Here is an 18,533-nt window from a genome sequence, read left to right as displayed (position 1 = left end):
AGATGGTAAGCTGAAAAGCATACAGAACAATTCAGGGATAAGCACGTAAGAGTTTCCTCTCTCCCCTTCTAATCCCCCTCAGCTATGTTCATCTGTCTTTTTAAACTCAAGTGGTCAGTCTTTCTCCATCAGTGAAAGAGAAATAAAATTTTTGATAGTGAAGGCATCTTATAATTACATTAAGGTGTCTAAAAAATTCAAATGTTCAAAAATCCTCCAACAGATAAGGTTCTAGATTATCTATCCAGCTTCAGACACCCAATAATATTTTCCTTCTACAGAAAAAAATTTATACCATTACAGTTCTTTTCTTGCAGAAGACTAACAGTTTGCCAACCTTCCCCTAACCTCGCAGCAAAAAGAAAGGAGTGAAGGTATAGAGTTCCCCTAAAGGAGTCTTGACTAAAATTCTCCTTTTCAATAGCAAGGGCTGATTTGCAGTTCCAGCCCAAAATTCCAAGACCGACTCTGTTGCAAACTTATAGTTCAAAACCATCTTGTTTGTTGAAGCTTACATTAGCTACAACAATTGTATTAGAACTACGTAGGACAAAGAAGTGCCTTTGCAAAATGTACTCCTTTTCGCTCCTAGGGTATAACTGAATGAGCAACAGGATCTTCCCCTTTTCTGAAGCCTTCAAATATATCCCCTATTTGCATATATCTCATCAACTACACAATAATCAAAGCACAGAATGCGAGGTGTTAATTGCAAGAGTTTCCCCTAGCAGTCACCGTACCTTGTCATGCAGCTCAGTACAGTTGACTGTGACTACAAGAAACAATTTAAGACAGACATTTCCCTTTTTGGTCATTTGCTCAGAGAAACTTCATACTCTTCCTAAGGGGAGCTGAAACTCTGAAGCCAGTCTTACAATAAAATCTGTAATTTTATTTAACTGTAAGCATTGAAATTTCTTTAGCATACTGCTTATAATCAAACTTGTATGCTTTGCATCCTTTGTATGTTGGACACGAAATGGGAAGTCTGTTCCCTACTGTGCAAATGGTAAACCAGTAAAACACAGTCTTGAAGAACTCCAGTGTGTGATCTAAGTTGTAAAAACTGCTGAAATTTAAAAAAAAAAAAATCAAAACATTAAAGAAAAAAAAAACTCCACACTCCCCAAAACCCCCACATATCAAAAAACAACCAACAAAAACCCAAACAAAACAAAAAACCACAACCCACAACTATAAACCTTTTAGCAGTCAACTTCTGTCCAGTCGGTTTTAAAGTATTAAGCTGAACAATTTTTCTTTTCCTTTAAAATCTTGAGAGAAAATATAAGCCAAGTCATAGCTACTCCTCTGATTATTACTGGGAAAAAAAAAAACATCTACCAGCAGTTACAGGTTCTTCCAAGAAAAACAAACTTATCTCTTAAGCAACAAGGCCCAATGTGTCTGACTTAAATGTTTTGTATTTTCATCATACATATGGAGCCTTACTGACCATCCAAAAAATCTCTTCTACCTGGAGGTTAATCATTAGTAGAAAAGCTATTCAAGTAGAAACAAGTGAGTTTTGCAGAAAAAGGGTACCACTACCACTGAGATGTTGTTGTATTTTAAAGCGGTATATGAAAACTGGGAAACATCATTCAAAATATCCTTCATTAAGACAAATGCATTTATATGGAACAGATTACTGGTATTCGCAATATAAAGTATTTTTTCCCTTCTTTGGGCAGGGATGAAATGGGCCAAGATGCCAAGTGATTTTTTCCTTACTGCCCCACTAACGTATAGAACCGTACACAGCACTTCACTGGAAAGAGACCAACTTCCAGACAAGGCTGACTTCTGTCTTTTCTTATTGGGTCACTGACAAAAGCCTTGGTAAATATCCATTTCAAATCCCACTGTTGAACAAGCTTTCTGTCTTGTAAGTGTTTTTTGTTGCAGAAGCCAGAAGTTGTCTGGGAAAAAAAGTGTGAAGAACCATCAGGATAGTCCCTCCATGTATCAATACTTAAAAGGACACACGTTGCAACAATTAAAACAATAAGATCAATCCAGAATATTTACTCTGTTGACTTGTTAAGAATGACCTTTACTTAAGAAATCAGCATGTCACTGTTCCTCTTGAATTCCACTGAGAATAAATGCTACTGAAAAATACCTTTTTTTTTTTTTTTTTTCAATTTAGAAAATATAGCATTTGTTCTTCCTGACTTGCTTTTAAACCCAGGCTGGAAGGAAGATGAAAGAGAAGGTAATGATCTGGTTATAAACAAGAAAAGAATACCAAATTATAGGAATATAGCTGACAGGACTACCAAATGGGCCTCCTCTTAAGAGAAAAAAATTTTCAAACCTTGGAAAATCTGAGTCCGAAGCAACTGAACAGTTTCCCAAGAAAATACTGCAGAGGGCTCAATAATAAAAAGACATACTGAAAGAAAGACAGTGCTACTGGCAGGGCAATAAATTAGGAAAAGCATGTTTAATGAATAACTTATTTTCAAGACGCATTTTTCTCCTGCTTTATCCATGGCTTAAAATCTTTTATTTCAACTTCGTTAATAAAAGGACATGATCAAAACTGATAGAGAAGGAGTGCAAAAAAACGTGTGATTTCAACACTGACCTAGCCTGAAAACATAAAATAGTGAGCAAATCACAATAAACTGAATGAAATTTAACACACAAATTACCTATGTTACCAAATAAGATTCACCACTAGCTGGAAGATTTTTTTGGTTTCGTTGTTGGTTTTTTGGTTGTTTTTTGTTGGATGGTTGGGTTTTTGGTGGTTTTTTGTTGTTGTTGTTTTTCTTTTGTTATTTTTGTTTGTGTTTGTTTTGATTTGTTTGGGTTTTTTGTGTGTTTGTGGTGGTTTGTTTTCTTTTTTTTTTTTTTAAACCTCTCCAGTGAGCAGCAGCCAGTTAACTCAGACTAGCTGGTTAACAAAAATTATCTCCAGCCTGCAGAGCAGGAGTATGGTAGGCAGGTAGAAGGGAGGGTCGTCAAACAACACCTTCTGGAGTATATGCTGTAAAATACTGTCAGTTCAAATAATCATTTTACTTCTGTTACATACTTTGATCACTGTAGTTTACCAAATAGTAGTTATGGAATGTATGCATACATGAACTTTTCATCTCAAGTTAAAAACCACAAAACTTCTAGTTAATAATATTTTTCTGTTTACCAGAGGAGCCCAGTATGTGTACAGGTAGCCTATTTTCAATGCTGGTACAAACTGTGAGCAGGACACGACGAGAAAATAGAGGTTCAAGAAAAACTTGAACTGTTCATATAAAACCTAAAATGAAAAACACAAAAATAGATAAATGCCTTAAAATTTGTACCCATAACATACATAAAATTCACTTTTTCATGACAGTAGATTTAAAACCATTATATGGCATACTATTACATATGGTACTATTATAGTACTATTAGCAAAATGTGCTTTATAGTACAATCTAGCACAATATGCTATATATCAACACAAACTACTGCATACACACTAAGTTATTTTAATATTATACTGCTATTTTGGTTCAGAAAAATTCTTTGACATCAATGCCTCTTTTCACTCTGAAAAAGCAATTTGCTAAAATTTTGATATTTTCAAACCTGGGCTATGTGAACTCAATCTTTACAAACATTAAATATACAAAGTCCCTGTGCAAATTCTGAAATTTTAACAATAAACAGAATTCAGATGGTTGTAGAAGCATCTTGCAATAATTTTGTAGCCACAATAATTACCTTTATGTTTATGAGTTGAAACAGTATTTGAAGATCATTTGTACAATATCAAAAAAAGCAAAATAAGTTTGTGAGTATCTGAACTTATTGTTTAAATTAAGTTTTCATTTTTAACCTCTAAAACTTTCTTCCTAAAAATACAGCATTAAAAGTAAATCTTAATTTTTCCTAAAGTACCAATACTTAAATTGTGTTTTATTGGTCTCACAATGTCTTTTTGTCATAAAAATGTTCATATCAAGGTCTTAATAATAATAAATAAATAAATCATTGGCATCAAATGAACTGAAACCATTTACAAAAATATCCTAGTCTTTGTCATTTGAACTTCTACAGAGTAACAAAACTGAGTAGGCTCTATCATACCACTCTGCATCTCTATAATACCCCAAAACTCCAGCCCTGCCTGCAGCACCTGCAGAAAACACTACACATGAATTCCTCATTACTTTTGTTCCCTGCATTCCTTCAGAACACTCTCTCCTCAACACGCCCCCTGCAGTTGCTCCTCTTGCAGAGGTGGAAGGTCTACAACTCACCTGCCTTCTTTGTGAAGTCCTCTGGTTCTCAGAGAGCGGCACACCCCTTCAAAATTACCCTTCTCACTGTTCTTAAAAATAGTGAAACTACCCAACATTCAAGAATGTTGTTTAGGAAGACAAAACAAACACTACAGAAAAGATCCAGTGAGTAAATGTGACACTGCTCTTTCCAAATGGCTATCATGTGGAAATGTCAAAATAAGGCAGTATTCTTCAGTTTCCATAGCAAGAGAAGCTTTTTACAAACACAACAGTAGTTGTTTAAACTACAAAAAAAATTGTAAAAGAATAAAAATCGACATTTGAGGTAACCTAGAAGAAATGCTCAGCATTACATTTCTCAAAAGATTACTTTGCTATAAATATTGGTACATAATATGTTTGTTAATAAATCAGTTTATGACATTGTAACTTTATCACAGAATACATTGCCCCATATTCTAAAGGAATGACAGATGCAGAGATTCCTTCAATAAGTAAAAGCATGTTCTCAACAACACTTCAGTTATAATTACAATGCTAAAAATGTTCTTAATTTTATAGAATTCTGAATTTTCAAAGACTTCACATGCTTCTTTAGCAGGCCAAGATAACATGGCATCTCCAGCAGGATGATCAGAAGTGTCTACTGGATCTGAATACTGAGACTTGAGAAAATGAATAATCAACTGTTTCAAAGCTAAAAAACTCAATAAATCAAAAAGCCACATTTAAAGAGTGTATCCATCTTTTAGTCTCCTAATTCCATTAATATTACAATGACTTCTCCATGAAAAAAAAATCAAAGTTATTGGTCAGTTATCTATTGCTCTTATCAGTCCAACATTATTACTCAATTATGAAAAACCTATGCCCTAAGAGAAAATATTCAGTGAAGTTCATTTCAAAGTGTCTTTCTGGCAGGCACAACAAAGTAGCAGTATGTTAAAATTGGCAGTTTCTTGCAAGAATGCTACATTACTTTCAGCTAAAAGCTACCGAAGCAGCCTGAAATCGGAATAATTTGTCAAAAGCATAGAACTGTCTTCCACTATGTACCAACAAAATGCTACAACCACAAAAGTCAAATTTGAAGTTGCACGGAATGTCAGAGCATTCTTCCAAAATGCAATTAATTCAGCTTGAACCTCTACTTTATGTTAATACTGATGAAGCTCATATACTCATTCCTAACAGTATGTTAACTGCTTACAATGACTTGACAAACCAGGTCAAAGACAAATCCACAGAGTACTTTGGGAAGTGCAGATTTGCAAGAGAACCCATCTTGCAGGAGAAGGTGGGAGTTAAAAAGCACCTTCCTACAAATTTTTGAATCCTAGTAGACCACTGACAGTCCATTCAATACAAAGCTAAACACTTCAGTCTAGTTAAGCAAGTTGAAAAGTCTCCAGTTACACAAAACTGATTAAATAGACTACTGCTTCGAAGTTCAAGAGAGGTATCTTAAAAAAAAATACCCATTATAGAAGATATTCTTCATGGAAATTTACACAAAATTCCTGAGCAGCTGTACCAAGATGTATATGAAATATAAATGGAAATTGAACAAACTGATGTAAAGGCAGAAACTGTATTTTATAAATAAGCAAGGAAATTAGATTCTATTTTTGAAATGTTACAGCACTTTTAGCCATTAAGTAAAACATTATTTTAAGCTTGTATTTTGATATGAAAACATTGAATATTACCCATTGCCAGCTGCAATATTAAAAAATATACAACTCTAAACAGAAGACAAAATTTCACATTGAAAATTTCAACCAGAGTCAATAATTGGAGGTAATATTTATGACTTAGTCACATTTAGGAGTTTTGAACTAATACAACTATGTTCCCTACAAATTACTTCTAGTGGAACAGCATAAGAAAAAAAATAAAACAAACAAACAAAAAAAACCCTACCACAAAGATAGCTACACAGTATTTCTAATCAGTGAAAAGCTTTATGTCTAATATTAAAATTTAGAAACATTTTATTTTCACCAACTATTGGACTTTATGTTTCAGTTCTCACTTAATTTTGAAGTTACTGCTGAGTTTCCAAATACTACCACCAAAATAAAAATCTGATTCTGCCTGTACTGCAAAAACCCAAGATTTTCAAGAGATCAAAAAAAGAACATTCTCTTTCTCAACAGGTAGTTGCAAGCTGTGGCTGATCCCTATAGGAAACATGAGTCTAGTTTAAGATTTGTAATCTACACTGCAGATTTCTAGTCACAATAATCAATGGCTTACTCTACACTTAATGAATTTTGTGACCTTTAGGAAAGCATATGTGGCTTAACCAATTTCAGTGTATTTAATAATTTACACTTTGAAAGAAAACATTTACTTTGTTCAATAGAGATGAGAATATTTTATCCACCTGTGATAAGTGACATTTTCTTTCTTTGACAGGAGATCAGTTTTAATTACAAAGTCATTATTTTTTTTTGTTTGTTTTAATAAAGGAATGTATTAGAAAGCACTTGCCAGTCATTTGACCAAAGACACCAGAATAATAGAATCAATACTCTTATAAACCAGCATGATCATTTAAATAAAAAATTTAAGACAAAGTATGTCTGTATTCAAATGTAGAAAACATTTAGTTTTTTGCAATAGGACACAGGACTCTCGGACGGTATTAGTGAAGTATAACTAAAAGTGTATTAGTAAAATTTACATTATCACAGCAGCAATATCACAGTCTTAACTACTGAAGCTTCAAAATTTATCTTCTCTATTTTCATTTTATTATAACCATTTTTCTTAAAAAGTATTAAGTCCTCATATATACTATGAACATTACAGGCAAAAAACTGAAATTTAGTCATAATATGGCTTCTTAGAATAAAGTGTGTAAAAAAAAAATGTCCATTCCACAACAAAAGTATTGCCTGAAAAACTGCACTAAAAACTAAAAAGACATCACTTTTTCTAAAACTGCAATAAGAAAACTAACTCTGAAAAGTACTGGTTTACTAAACTAGGTCTTCCTTGTGGTTGGCTGGGTTGTGGGTTGTTTTTGTCCTTTAAGGATTTGCCTGATTCAAAATACTTATTTATTATGCTTTCAATGGCAGGGAATATGAAAAAATATGTATGGGAGTACTTGTGATTTTCAACTATTTCTCAACTGAAGTCGGTGCTTTGTAGTAGTTTCACAAGTGATGATGTGATGATGTAGAAGTGCTTCTGCTTTGGTTTTTGTTTGTTGTTTTTTTTTTTTTTTTAAGTATGATGATGAACAGAAAAGTGCAAGGAAACCCATCTCTAATTTTTAAAGCTTCACTGAATTTCAGTCACTCAATCATACACACTGCAATTCTTTAGTAAATGTCCCTTTGAAAAGAAAATAATTAAGAAAAAGGCAGCCTTGCTCTCAACTGTCAATTTTAATTGAAGACATGGAGATAAATGTAAAAAGAAAAAGAAGAATCTGGGCAAATATCTTTTTGCAGAGGTACCAAAAAATCACTACCGAACATACAGTCAGCCCAACACCAAAAAATGGTTAATAGCCTTACCCCAGGTATAAAGGTAAAGACGTTGTATTTTTGATTTTTTATGGCATTTTTGGGGTATTTTTCTTCACATTTTTCAGGACACCCAAGCCACACTGTGCGAGCCTTCAGCTCTTTCTTTCTTCGGCAAACGTTTATGAGCCAATCAGAACAACTGAAAAGAAAAACAATTGTTCACTTTAAAACTAAAAATTAAAACTAAAATGTGTGATCACTGTTTAGAAACCTGGAACCCTAAAAGAAAATACCAGGCTTAATTTTTTTTTTTTCCACATCTAAATAAGTAAGCAGGATACATTGACTTGTAATAGTTAGGGCAATCACACCGTAGTCAACTCATTCGGACATACATATATATAAACGCTTGCACACAGTTTACAGGAAATCCCAATAACGTAATAACAAGTTTCATTACACCTTGCCCTGACAGAGGTTCAAAAAATTCTAGTTAATACAAAACTACCTTAGTAGTGACTAAATTCTCCCACTGTTGAATAATTAATTCATCCATCATACCTTACAGCCCTTTGGCTAAACTCTTTACCTTTTATTACTGATACTCAAATTATTCTAATGATTGCAGAGGAAATAAGGCTTCTGTTAGCTTTGTATACAATTACCACATAATTTGTAAATCCTAATTTCTTCCATAGGGCTGCCTATAGCAAACATAACAGGGAAGCATACCTAATGCCACAGTCAACCATCTTCAAGCATGTTTCATCATAAGACACTGAGGTACTAGAGTTCAGAGAAGAACAACAAAGCTGGTGAGGGGGCTGGAGCACAAGTCTGACGAGGAGAAGCTGAGGGAACTGGGGCTGTTTAGCCTGGAGAAAAGGAGGCTGAGGGGAGACCTTATCGCTGTCTACAAATACTTGAAAGCAGGCTGTAGCATGGAGGGGACTGGTCTCCCATGTAGCAGGTGATAGGACAAGAGGAAAATCTTCATGGAAAGGGTTGTCAGGCATTGGAACAGGCTGCCCAGGCAAGTGGTGGAGTCACCATCCCTAGAGGTGTTTAAAAGGTATTTAGATGAGGTTCTTAGGGACATGGTTTAGTGCCAGAGTTAGGTTATAGTTGGACTCAATGATCCTGAGGGTCTCTTCCAACCAAAATGATTCTATGATTCTATGAAAAAATGAAAAAAAAACAACTATGTAAACACAGGGCACAAAACTGGAGCACTGGAACAGACTCCCCAGGGAGGCGTCACAGCCCCAAGCCTGACAGTGTTCAAGAAGAGACTGGCCAATGGCCTCAGACACATGGTGTGAACTGTGGGGTTGTCCTGTGCATGGACAGGAGTTGGACTCGATCCTTGTAGGTCCCTTCCAACTCAGGATATTCTATGACTCTATGATCTCTGCAATGGTGAATATTGTATATGCTTGTTATACAATCCCATATGTTAAAGGAGAATTTACCTGTATTTTTTAATATTGGTGGAAGGTGCCCTAATCATGCTAGGAGTCTGTTTTAGGCAAGTAAATAAGGAAGACTGATCAGACAGACCTTCTGTGAGCACCTGCTGCAGATGAAGCACAGACTTCGCTAGTCACAATGGATTTCAGCAACATCAGCAGGTGAAGTTGAAGGTAAAGACAAGTGACACATTTTCTACTGAGGTTTTTGAGTATACTGATTATGTTTTTGATGCAGAGGAAAAAAAAAAAAGTAACCATTAGGAATCTTTTACCAGTTGTATTCAACCAACATAAAAGATTTTACTGAGAACAGGAGAGGAAAATTACAATCTAGTCACCTCAACATTTTTTCCCGAATGAATTTGGTACAGTCAATGCATTTGACTGACGTGTCAAGAGCAACCTCTGAAATGGAACTAATTTCCCTCTGAGAAGAACCAGGTGCATTACTGCTCAAGAGTACATGTCCTGTCTTTAATCCTGAGGCTTTGAGCACCCTGACCTAGTGAAAGATGTCGCTGCCCATGGCTGGGGAGGTTGGACCAGATTACCTTTTAAGGTGCCTTCCAACCCAAATCATTCTATGATTCCATGTCTCTAATAAAACTTAGCTGTCAAGATACTTCTCATCAGCAAAGTAAGGAACATGTTCTTGGAACTGACACAGTTGGAAAAGTCATAATTGCAGAGTAGCTTGTTATAAACCAAAATCATTTCAGTAAAATTCTGCAAAGCTGTCAAGATACTTCTCATCAGCAAAGTAAGGAACATGTTCTTGGAACTGACACAGTTGGAAAAGTCATAATTGCAGAGTAGCTTGTTATAAACCAAAATCATTTCAGTAAAATTCTGCAAAGCTGTCAAGATACTTCTCATCAGCAAAGTAAGGAACATGTTCTTGGAACTGACACAGTTGGAAAAGTCATAATTGCAGAGTAGCTTGTTATAAACCAAAATCATTTCAGTAAAATTCTGCAAAGCTCCATCTAGAACTTACTGATCCAGAACTTACTAGACTATCAAATATTTCATTTTTCAGACAACAAAAAGCTCGAAGAGACAGGAATACATGCAAAGAGGAGATTAGCTGTCATGACAGACTAAAAAAAACTACTTTGAAGAGATAGAACATAGTTAAAAAGGCAAAACAGCAACATAGTACGTTTACACAGAAATAATAAACTACACAAATACAGAATTGAAAAAGAGCTAGTAGATGACTGCCCAGAAGAAGAGGACTCAGTTTCTGCATGAAATGGGAAAAAAGGAAAAAATTTTTTAAAAAAAATAAAAATAAAAAAAATAATAATAATATATCTGGTCAGGATGGACAGGCATACTGCTAGCAAATCATGAGTATATTTCTTCTTCTCAATCCAGTGCTAGCAAGATCTCAGTTGGTTTACAGTAGCATTTGGAATACTCAATTTCAAGAAACAGGCCTACTGGGGAAACAAAGACCACACAAAAGAGCAACAGAACTACTACATGTCTAGAAAGCAAGGCAGGCCTGCCTACTAGATACACCAGAAGAAACAGAGTTGAGCACAGAAAGCTGAGTGTGGACGTAATACAGTTTCAGGTATGTAAGAAACAGCAAAGAAAGAGCAAAAGGACAATTATTTTTTAGGTTCACCATGATTAAGTAATGACAGACTTCAACTGTGGCACATAAATAAAGGGGAGGGGAGGGTGGTGTGAATAAATGCTTTTAACAACTAGGGTGGAAAGAAAGACTTAATGAGGCTGGAATTGCCACCGCTGCAGGTCTCTAAGATGTGGCTAGATCAGACATAAGTGACAGGTGTAATTCATCCTGTGCAGGCAACGGATCGACTGGATGAACTCTTAAGGTCCCTTCCTATTCTGTTTTTCCACAATTATAGAATCATGGTACACACAAATATGCAAGGAAGGAAGGCTGATAGCTTACTTCGCCACAGTCCCGCTCAAAATGTTCTTGTCTGTAGCCTACATTATTCCAGGCCAATTAAAAACTAATTTTGCCAAGAACAAATTGAATTCCAAGTTCCAGGCTCTTTGTAAAGAAAACTAGAAGTTATGCAATAAGTAAAATAATTCAAAGCAACATTCACTTTGTTATGGAAATGTCACTAGACCAATACGCACAAATTGACATTTAAAACACTTCATTCTTAAATGCTGGACTCTTAAGATTTCTTCTCTGAAGTTTTCACTATGGGATGGACATCATTTTGGTTTGATACCACGTAAACTGGCATTTTATTTTTTACAAATATAAAACCATTCAGCAACTTTCCCCATCCTTTTTAAAGAGAAACCAAGAATTATTCTATTGTAAAAATTGTAACGATATTAGTTCACCATTCAAAATTCAGTTCTGTTTTTTAGTAACATACAAGTCAGAAAAATCAAATTACTTGGATCATTACTTAAAACAAAATGAACAGCAGTCTTTCTATGTCACAGTTCCACGATCAGTTTAATGGCTGCGACCCTATCCTGCTGCAGTGGTCAGTACCCCCCTCTTCCTACAACAAAGGTGTGGATTCTTGCCCCTTCCCTTGTGTTGACCCAAATACTCATGCAACTGCATCCAGCTGTAAACTAACACAGAATAAAAAGGGCAAGTATTTTCAGTCAGATCCCCCCTAATCTTGAAAATCTATTCAAACTGTAAAAATAGTTGAAACAACACAGGCTATGTGCTTTCAGGAAAAGGTGGAATGATTCCACTCAGTGTCAGCTCAGATTTACACTTGATAAAACTGCTCATGGAAGTGAAGCTTTAAATGCATTAGCTTCCAGGGCAGGGGGGTGGAAAGGACAATACAAACAGAAAAGACAGCTTAGCTGTATAGTAAGAAGTGTTGAAAGAGAACCATAGCAAGAAAGTTCCATGGAAAATATTTTTTTTCCCAGAAAAATGAACAAGCATGACAGCTTCTGTCTACAAGCCCACAGGCAGAAATTTCCTGACAGGCTCTAAAATCTGGCATTGCTTAAATCAGTTTTTGAATTTAAATTGTAGATAGACTCAACACGTGACTAGGCACAGTCTCTTCTGCAGAAGAGTTTCCTCAGACACTGAGGACTTCTCTATTGCTAAAATTACACATTTGACTAAAGCAACTGAACTCTATTCCCTTCCTTGCCATGGAGTTTCCCCTTCTTGAAAAGACTTTTTCCATTACAGATTGACAGAGAAGCTGAAACAGATGCCATAATGACCATCACTTTAGCAAATAACAAAAACTACAAAGACAAGAATGATGTCTGACTAGGAAACAAATGTTGTATCTTTGATAAAAGGGATTTGATTGACACCGAGCTGACAACACTCAAGTTCTCAGACACAAGGAAACGTCAGATGATGGAAATATTACAGGTTATGCCAAAATCAGTATTGTAATGGTTTAGATGAGTTTTACTACCTTAAAAGTAAAAAAAACAGACTCTACAGTCTCAGCAGTAATCACTGTTATATCACAAGAGGAATAAGAGATAGACGTGCTGGCCTCAGAAATCCTAATCAATTTAAATTAATGTAGATTTTTAAGAACAACAAAGTCTACCCACTATTTTTGAAACTCAGATTATCAATACCAACACACACTTAATCTGTTTGCAAATTAACATTCCCCAATATAGAAACTATTTTTGTGCAAGGCTATAGACCCTGTAATAGGCTTCTTTTACCTATTAAATTTGCACAAAACAATCATCAGCAGATAAATCAGAATAGCTTAAAATATCCTAAAAACATAATGTAGCATGTTAAAGACACACTTCAGATTTTTCCGAAATCTTTAATGTAAAAACTACACCTTACGCTGTGGATTCAGCAATTAAAAAAATCACATTGATTTATGCATTTATTTCAAATGGCATTGCCTAGAAAACTCAACACATGCACAGAAAGCTTTTTTCTTAAGTTACCTATAAGCCATGTTGCCTCTATCAATCCAAAAGATTACATAGATGAAGAAATGAACTAATTCATAAAACAACTTTAAGAAATATCTACTAAATGGCTTTTTACCAACCTGATTCCTAACGCACTTTTTTTTTATTTGAAGGAACAATAACTACAGTCTTCGTATTAGTAACTGATGCCATATTAAACAACAACAAAAAAAGCCTGGAGTAATTGTTAAATAAGGACACTTAACATTTTCATAAATAGAGAGTATCTTTCCAAGTCAAAAGCTAAAGTAAAAGCCTCGACTGACTCTACAGCTCTAATCATAAAGGCTTTTTTTATTTTCTCTTTTCATTACTTTTATCCTACAAGCTTAACTGCCAGTATCTTTCACAAAACAGCATTTTCATCAGAATGGAAAGATAGCACAAAAGCTCTATATTGTCTGCAAGGGTCAGCTTTTCCTTATTAGGCTTTAAGTAGCAGAAACTAGTTCTGCAAAGAAAACATACTGTAATTATTGTACTCAACAGGTAGCTTCAGTAATCAGGCCAAAAGCAACACAGTGGTCATGTTATTCATAAAAGATCAGCATTTTCCCATGCTTCTGCATGACAAATGCATTGCAGATTAATTGAAAGTGTATAGGCCATCTTAGAGCCTAAATTAATCCGAGCATTTGATATCCCCTTCACTTCATATGGAAATGCCATTCAATGGCACCATTTTCATAGGGACAAAGTGGTTTTTGATAACAAGCGGAATGTAAATCTCATGAGAAAGAAATCAATCCAGCCAAAAGAACTCCGGAGTATGGATCTATGTGCATTATAATTTCACAAGCTTGAAGAGAATTTGTAAGTTAAAGGTGAAATGATTACAGCCCCCAAACAGCTGCTTTATAACAAAGTTTTATTTTAACTATTCTATGAAAACAAGAAATAATAAGTTCCTGAAGTTAAAAGTTATATTGGTTGAATTAAGTCTTCAGTTTGTTCAAACTCAAAGAAAATATTTAATTAATTATGATTTTTTCTTGTAAATGTAAAAACTGTTTAAAGAGCTGCAGATTTACGAATAAAGTTCATGCCACTCAACTTCAATCAACCAGTCTATTCTCTAAACAGAAGTTAAAAGCCAAACAAAGGATTTTCACAAAATCAATTATAAAGTACAGTGAACTTTGTAAGATCTTCAGTGTTTGCTCCTGCCAGAAGAGTGAAACCTTTTCAATTAAACAGTAGGAGTTTGTGATGCAGCAACAAAAATCTATAGAATATAAAATTCTGAAGCTGCAAAGTAAAAGGACGGAAAACTTCCTCTCACAAAAATGCAATTAATCCTAGCAATGCAAGGCAGACAAAAAAAATCCCTACAGGGTATGGGGGTTTTGTTTGTTTGCAACAAGTGATTTTGAACACAAACACAACACTTTCACTGAGAACCCAATAGAAATCAAGGGCCCCTGAGCTGGACAAATGCCCAGGCTTTTATTGTGTTCATCTTTCTGTTGCAGCTTAGAAAAATTTACTATTTAGTTTAAAGAACAAAAGGAAATTCTGGATGGGGAAGTTGAGATTTCAACCTTGCCCTGTTTCAGGTATGAGATACTGGTTTTCATAAAAAGAGAGTGAAATTTTAAATTCTGCTCAGCTGAACATGTTTCAGACTGCTACGCTGTATTTAATCTCACACTACACTTAAAAGAACGCAGTTTGCATTCTGGAAATAAGTTTCAGTTGTTTGCATGACATGAATAATCCACCATCAACACAAATGAAAATTGTTTTCTCACATGTTCCTTTCCATTTCAAGTGTGAAGGAATCAACACCCAATTCTATCCCAAACTGATACTTCACACCACTCAAAAACAACGTAACTCCTTCTACTACACAGTGTAAGCAATAACTGGATGTATGACAATACAGTAGCCTCCGGGTTTTCTGTATGATCTTTGGCATGACTCTAGGCAACTTTACGAACTGCAAAACAGGCATTTCAAAAACTTTGGTACTGTATGGGGTCCAGCAAAACTTCAAGAAGATCTATTATAACAAGAAACCATCAAAAAGAATAACGTAACACTGATTGCACATCCCTGAATTCCACCAGTAACAAAGCCTCAATGGTGCTCTCAGCCCAGAAGAAACATCCCTATCACCGTGACAGGTATTTAGAGACTCACTATACTCACTCAGATGTGGTCACCCAAGATGAGGTTCTTATCCAGCCTGACTGGACCAATACATAAGATGTCATGTGATTCACCTTCCTTTGAGCTAATTTTCCCCCATCTCATCTAAGCAGATAACTGCACCTTTCTTGTGGGAATATCTTCTGGCTGCTAATATCCTACTGAAATTTCAAGCTTCTGCTAGGAATTAAAATTATCTGCTATGATGTTCTGTTATAGAAAACATTAATGTGATTAAATGCCTCTAGGTATAAATCCAAGGCTGAATAGACTCTACTGTATCCAAATTCAGTTAAGGAAACCAGTGAAGCAGAAGTCATATTCTTCTAAGGCCTTTGTCTTACTGCGGGCTTTTCTTTTACACACACCTACATTAGCAGTAACATATGTAAAACATGTGGCAAAATAACGAATCCATAATGCAATTTCCTTGTTCATTTTCTTCTCAAAAATCCATCAGAAATACGACTCAAGTTCTATTTAATAAGTTGAATAACTTTGAAAGTTTCCAGGCTTGAGGTCCACTTAAAGCTGAGATCTACCTGTCAATTTTAAAAAGCAAGCAACTTTCTTACGATGAGAGACAGAGCGCTGGGTCTGTTCAGCACGGAGAAGGGAAAGCTGAGAGGGGAGACCTTATTTATGCTTACAAATATCTGAAGGGTGAATATTAAGAGGATGGGACCAGATTCCTTTCAGTGGTGCCCACCAATAGCATGATGGGCAACAGACACAGACTGAAGCATAGGAGGTTCCATCTGAATACAAGGAGAAACTTCTTTATTTTACACTGGAACAGGCTGCCCAGAGAAGTTGTGGAGTCTCCTTCTCTGGAGACATTCAAGACCTGCCTGGACACCTTCCTGTGCAATCTGCTCTAGGTCTACCTGCTTTAGCAGGTGGGTTGGACTAGATGATCTCCAGAGGTCACTTCTAACCCCAACCATTCTGTAATTCTGTGAACATGGAATTTTTCAATCCTCAGTATCCATGTCACTTTCTTGTGACATTCTCTTATGATTGTTAATTCGTTCCACCATAAACTCATCTTGCAATTGCCCGTTTCTACCAAAACACTGTAAATTTTCTGTTGGGGGAGCTACAGGGTGCAGTCTTTACTGGTCTACCTGTTTTCATGAAACTTACAGAAATCTAATCACAGTAACTAATACTTTAAGAGCTGAAGTCACCTGAAGTGTATTGTTTGAAAGGTATTTCATATGCCTGAAAGATTAACAGCCTTTTTAAAAACTTTAAAATTGTGGGTTTTGGTTGGGTTTTTTTGTATTTTTTCATTTTAACAACGGTAGTTCTAACAGAAACATTGCTTCCAAAAATCATTTGCACGTACAGGCACTGCTTTTGTGAACTTTGCTACCTTACTTCCTTTCTGTTACTTTCCCAACACTTATTCCCTATAATAAAATTAATAACAGATAAGTTTGTTTAATCTGTGGTGACTACTTCTTCTACAATGATTTTATTTTTCTGCCAACAGTAAAACCATATAAAAAAAAACCCATATAACAAAACTATTTCTCTAAGTGCACAAATACAGCTTTGTTTAGGTTAAAAAAATAGTATCAGGTCTCTTGGAATTATATTAAGAGCCATAAAAAACACCTGTGAAGACTTCTATCTAAATCAACTCTAAAATCATCTGCTATTCTTTTCACTCACTTGACTGATTCTCAGATTTTATCAAGTGAGATAAAATCTCATGTATCTCAATTATCCTAATAGCAATTTCCGTATTTAGACATTTTCTATCAGTTCATTAGTTACTGTTCCAACACAACTGCATACAGCAGGGTTTAGTCAAAAAGCTTCTAAATAAGAACCAAATCACAAGAGCCAATTCCGGCTGTAATTCACTCCAAGGCCACAAGTAACGCATATCCTTTAACCTTTAAAGTTGAAGTGTCAACTAATCATCAGTTAATGAATTTGCTTTTTCTTTTCAGTGACATCAGAAAAAAAACATATAGTCAGCTTAAAACACTAATGCCATCAAAAGCAAAATAAAGTTCAACCCCTATACCCTGATGTAGATTTGAGTAGAAGGGAAGACCAGGTTTATATGCCATATTATGAATCTCAGACTAGTACAAGTTCAGCACATGACCTCTCTTAAAAGCCTCTCTTGCAAGTCAGTGAAGCAGACAGGAGAAGTACACAGTAGCAGCTCTTGAGAACTTTTTTTTTTTTTTTTTTAACAGCTGGTAACATCATAGTAGGGAAAATGGAGGCAAAATAATCAAAAAGTTGTGTGACAAGCAAATTATTGTGTTCTGGTACTCTGTACATATTGCACAACACACAGTTACTATTTACTTAATTCATTTAATAGTTTCATAAAAAGTACTGGTATGTAACAAACCTAGTGCAAAGAAACTTCCAGCCACCGCAGATAAACCATTCTAAGCCTCTTCTTCTCTGAGAAATTCTAGCTCTTGGTAGAGTATGGTAATCACTCTCATCATTTTCAAAGCCTTCTTCTGACATCATTAGCGGCATTTCATCCAAATGAGAGGACTCATCTTCCACTTGGTACCTGGCAAAATGAGATAAAGATACTAAGTAAATAGCCAACACATAATTTTTTATTACTAGAAATCTCCTGAAGTAAAAAAGTTATTTTTAGCTATATAGAACTTTATTAGAGAGATGTTTTCATCTAAATAGCTCATGTATTGATGCTAACACATCAACAAGAAATTCTAATTTGAGTTAAAAACATGTGATACAGCAAAAAGGCCTCCAATAATTGTCAATCATAGTATAAATCACTCTAGAGAAATTCTTGTTTCTTATGTAATTTGTACACACAGAGCTGTAACTTCATACTTTTCAAAGGATTCCTTGTAAGATTTTGTTACACAGAATTTACTTGGCATAGTTTGTAACAGATGCAAATGACTGAGTTTTCATGGAACTACAGACTAGATTTCTACCGAGCTTCTTTAGCTTGCTTTCCTGATACCTATTTCTGTGTGCAAAATCCTCTACGTGAGTCACACTTTTACAGAACTCATCAGTATCTTAGTTTTAACTACTTAAACATTATAGTTATTTTTTTAATTCTGCACAAAAACAGTCAGCAAGTCAAAACAGATTCAACTGTGGGACCTATGGAAACAACACTAAGCTAAGGAAAGTCCTTTCCTCTCCAGAAACTATTCTCCGCTTCAGTTTTACATTTCTGGAATGCTTTTTATGCCAAGACGAAA

At 35.1% G+C, this 18,533-nt stretch overlaps 1 protein-coding gene across 8 annotated transcripts in view; it reads right to left on the bottom strand.

Moving 5' to 3' along the window:
- ATP9B (ATPase phospholipid transporting 9B (putative)) overlaps positions 1-18,533 on the bottom strand; it is a 167,107-nt gene that overhangs the window by 133,779 nt on the left and 14,795 nt on the right. For all 8 annotated transcript variants that reach the window (XM_080339199.1, XM_080339205.1, XM_080339204.1 and 5 more), the window contains 3 exons: positions 17,684-17,857; positions 7,781-7,931; positions 3,158-3,271 (listed from right to left, as the gene is read on the bottom strand). In XM_080339199.1, the coding sequence (XP_080195325.1) occupies positions 3,158-3,271; positions 7,781-7,931; positions 17,684-17,857 (439 nt within the window). The remainder of the gene's footprint in view (positions 1-3,157; positions 3,272-7,780; positions 7,932-17,683; positions 17,858-18,533) is intronic.

The sequence above is a fragment of the Nesoenas mayeri genome (genome assembly GCF_963082525.1).
Source record: "Nesoenas mayeri genome assembly, chromosome: 2".
Lineage (NCBI taxonomy): Eukaryota > Metazoa > Chordata > Aves > Columbiformes > Columbidae > Nesoenas > Nesoenas mayeri.
Note: the sequence above shows the minus strand (reverse complement) of the source record. Positions and strands in the feature narration are given on the sequence as shown.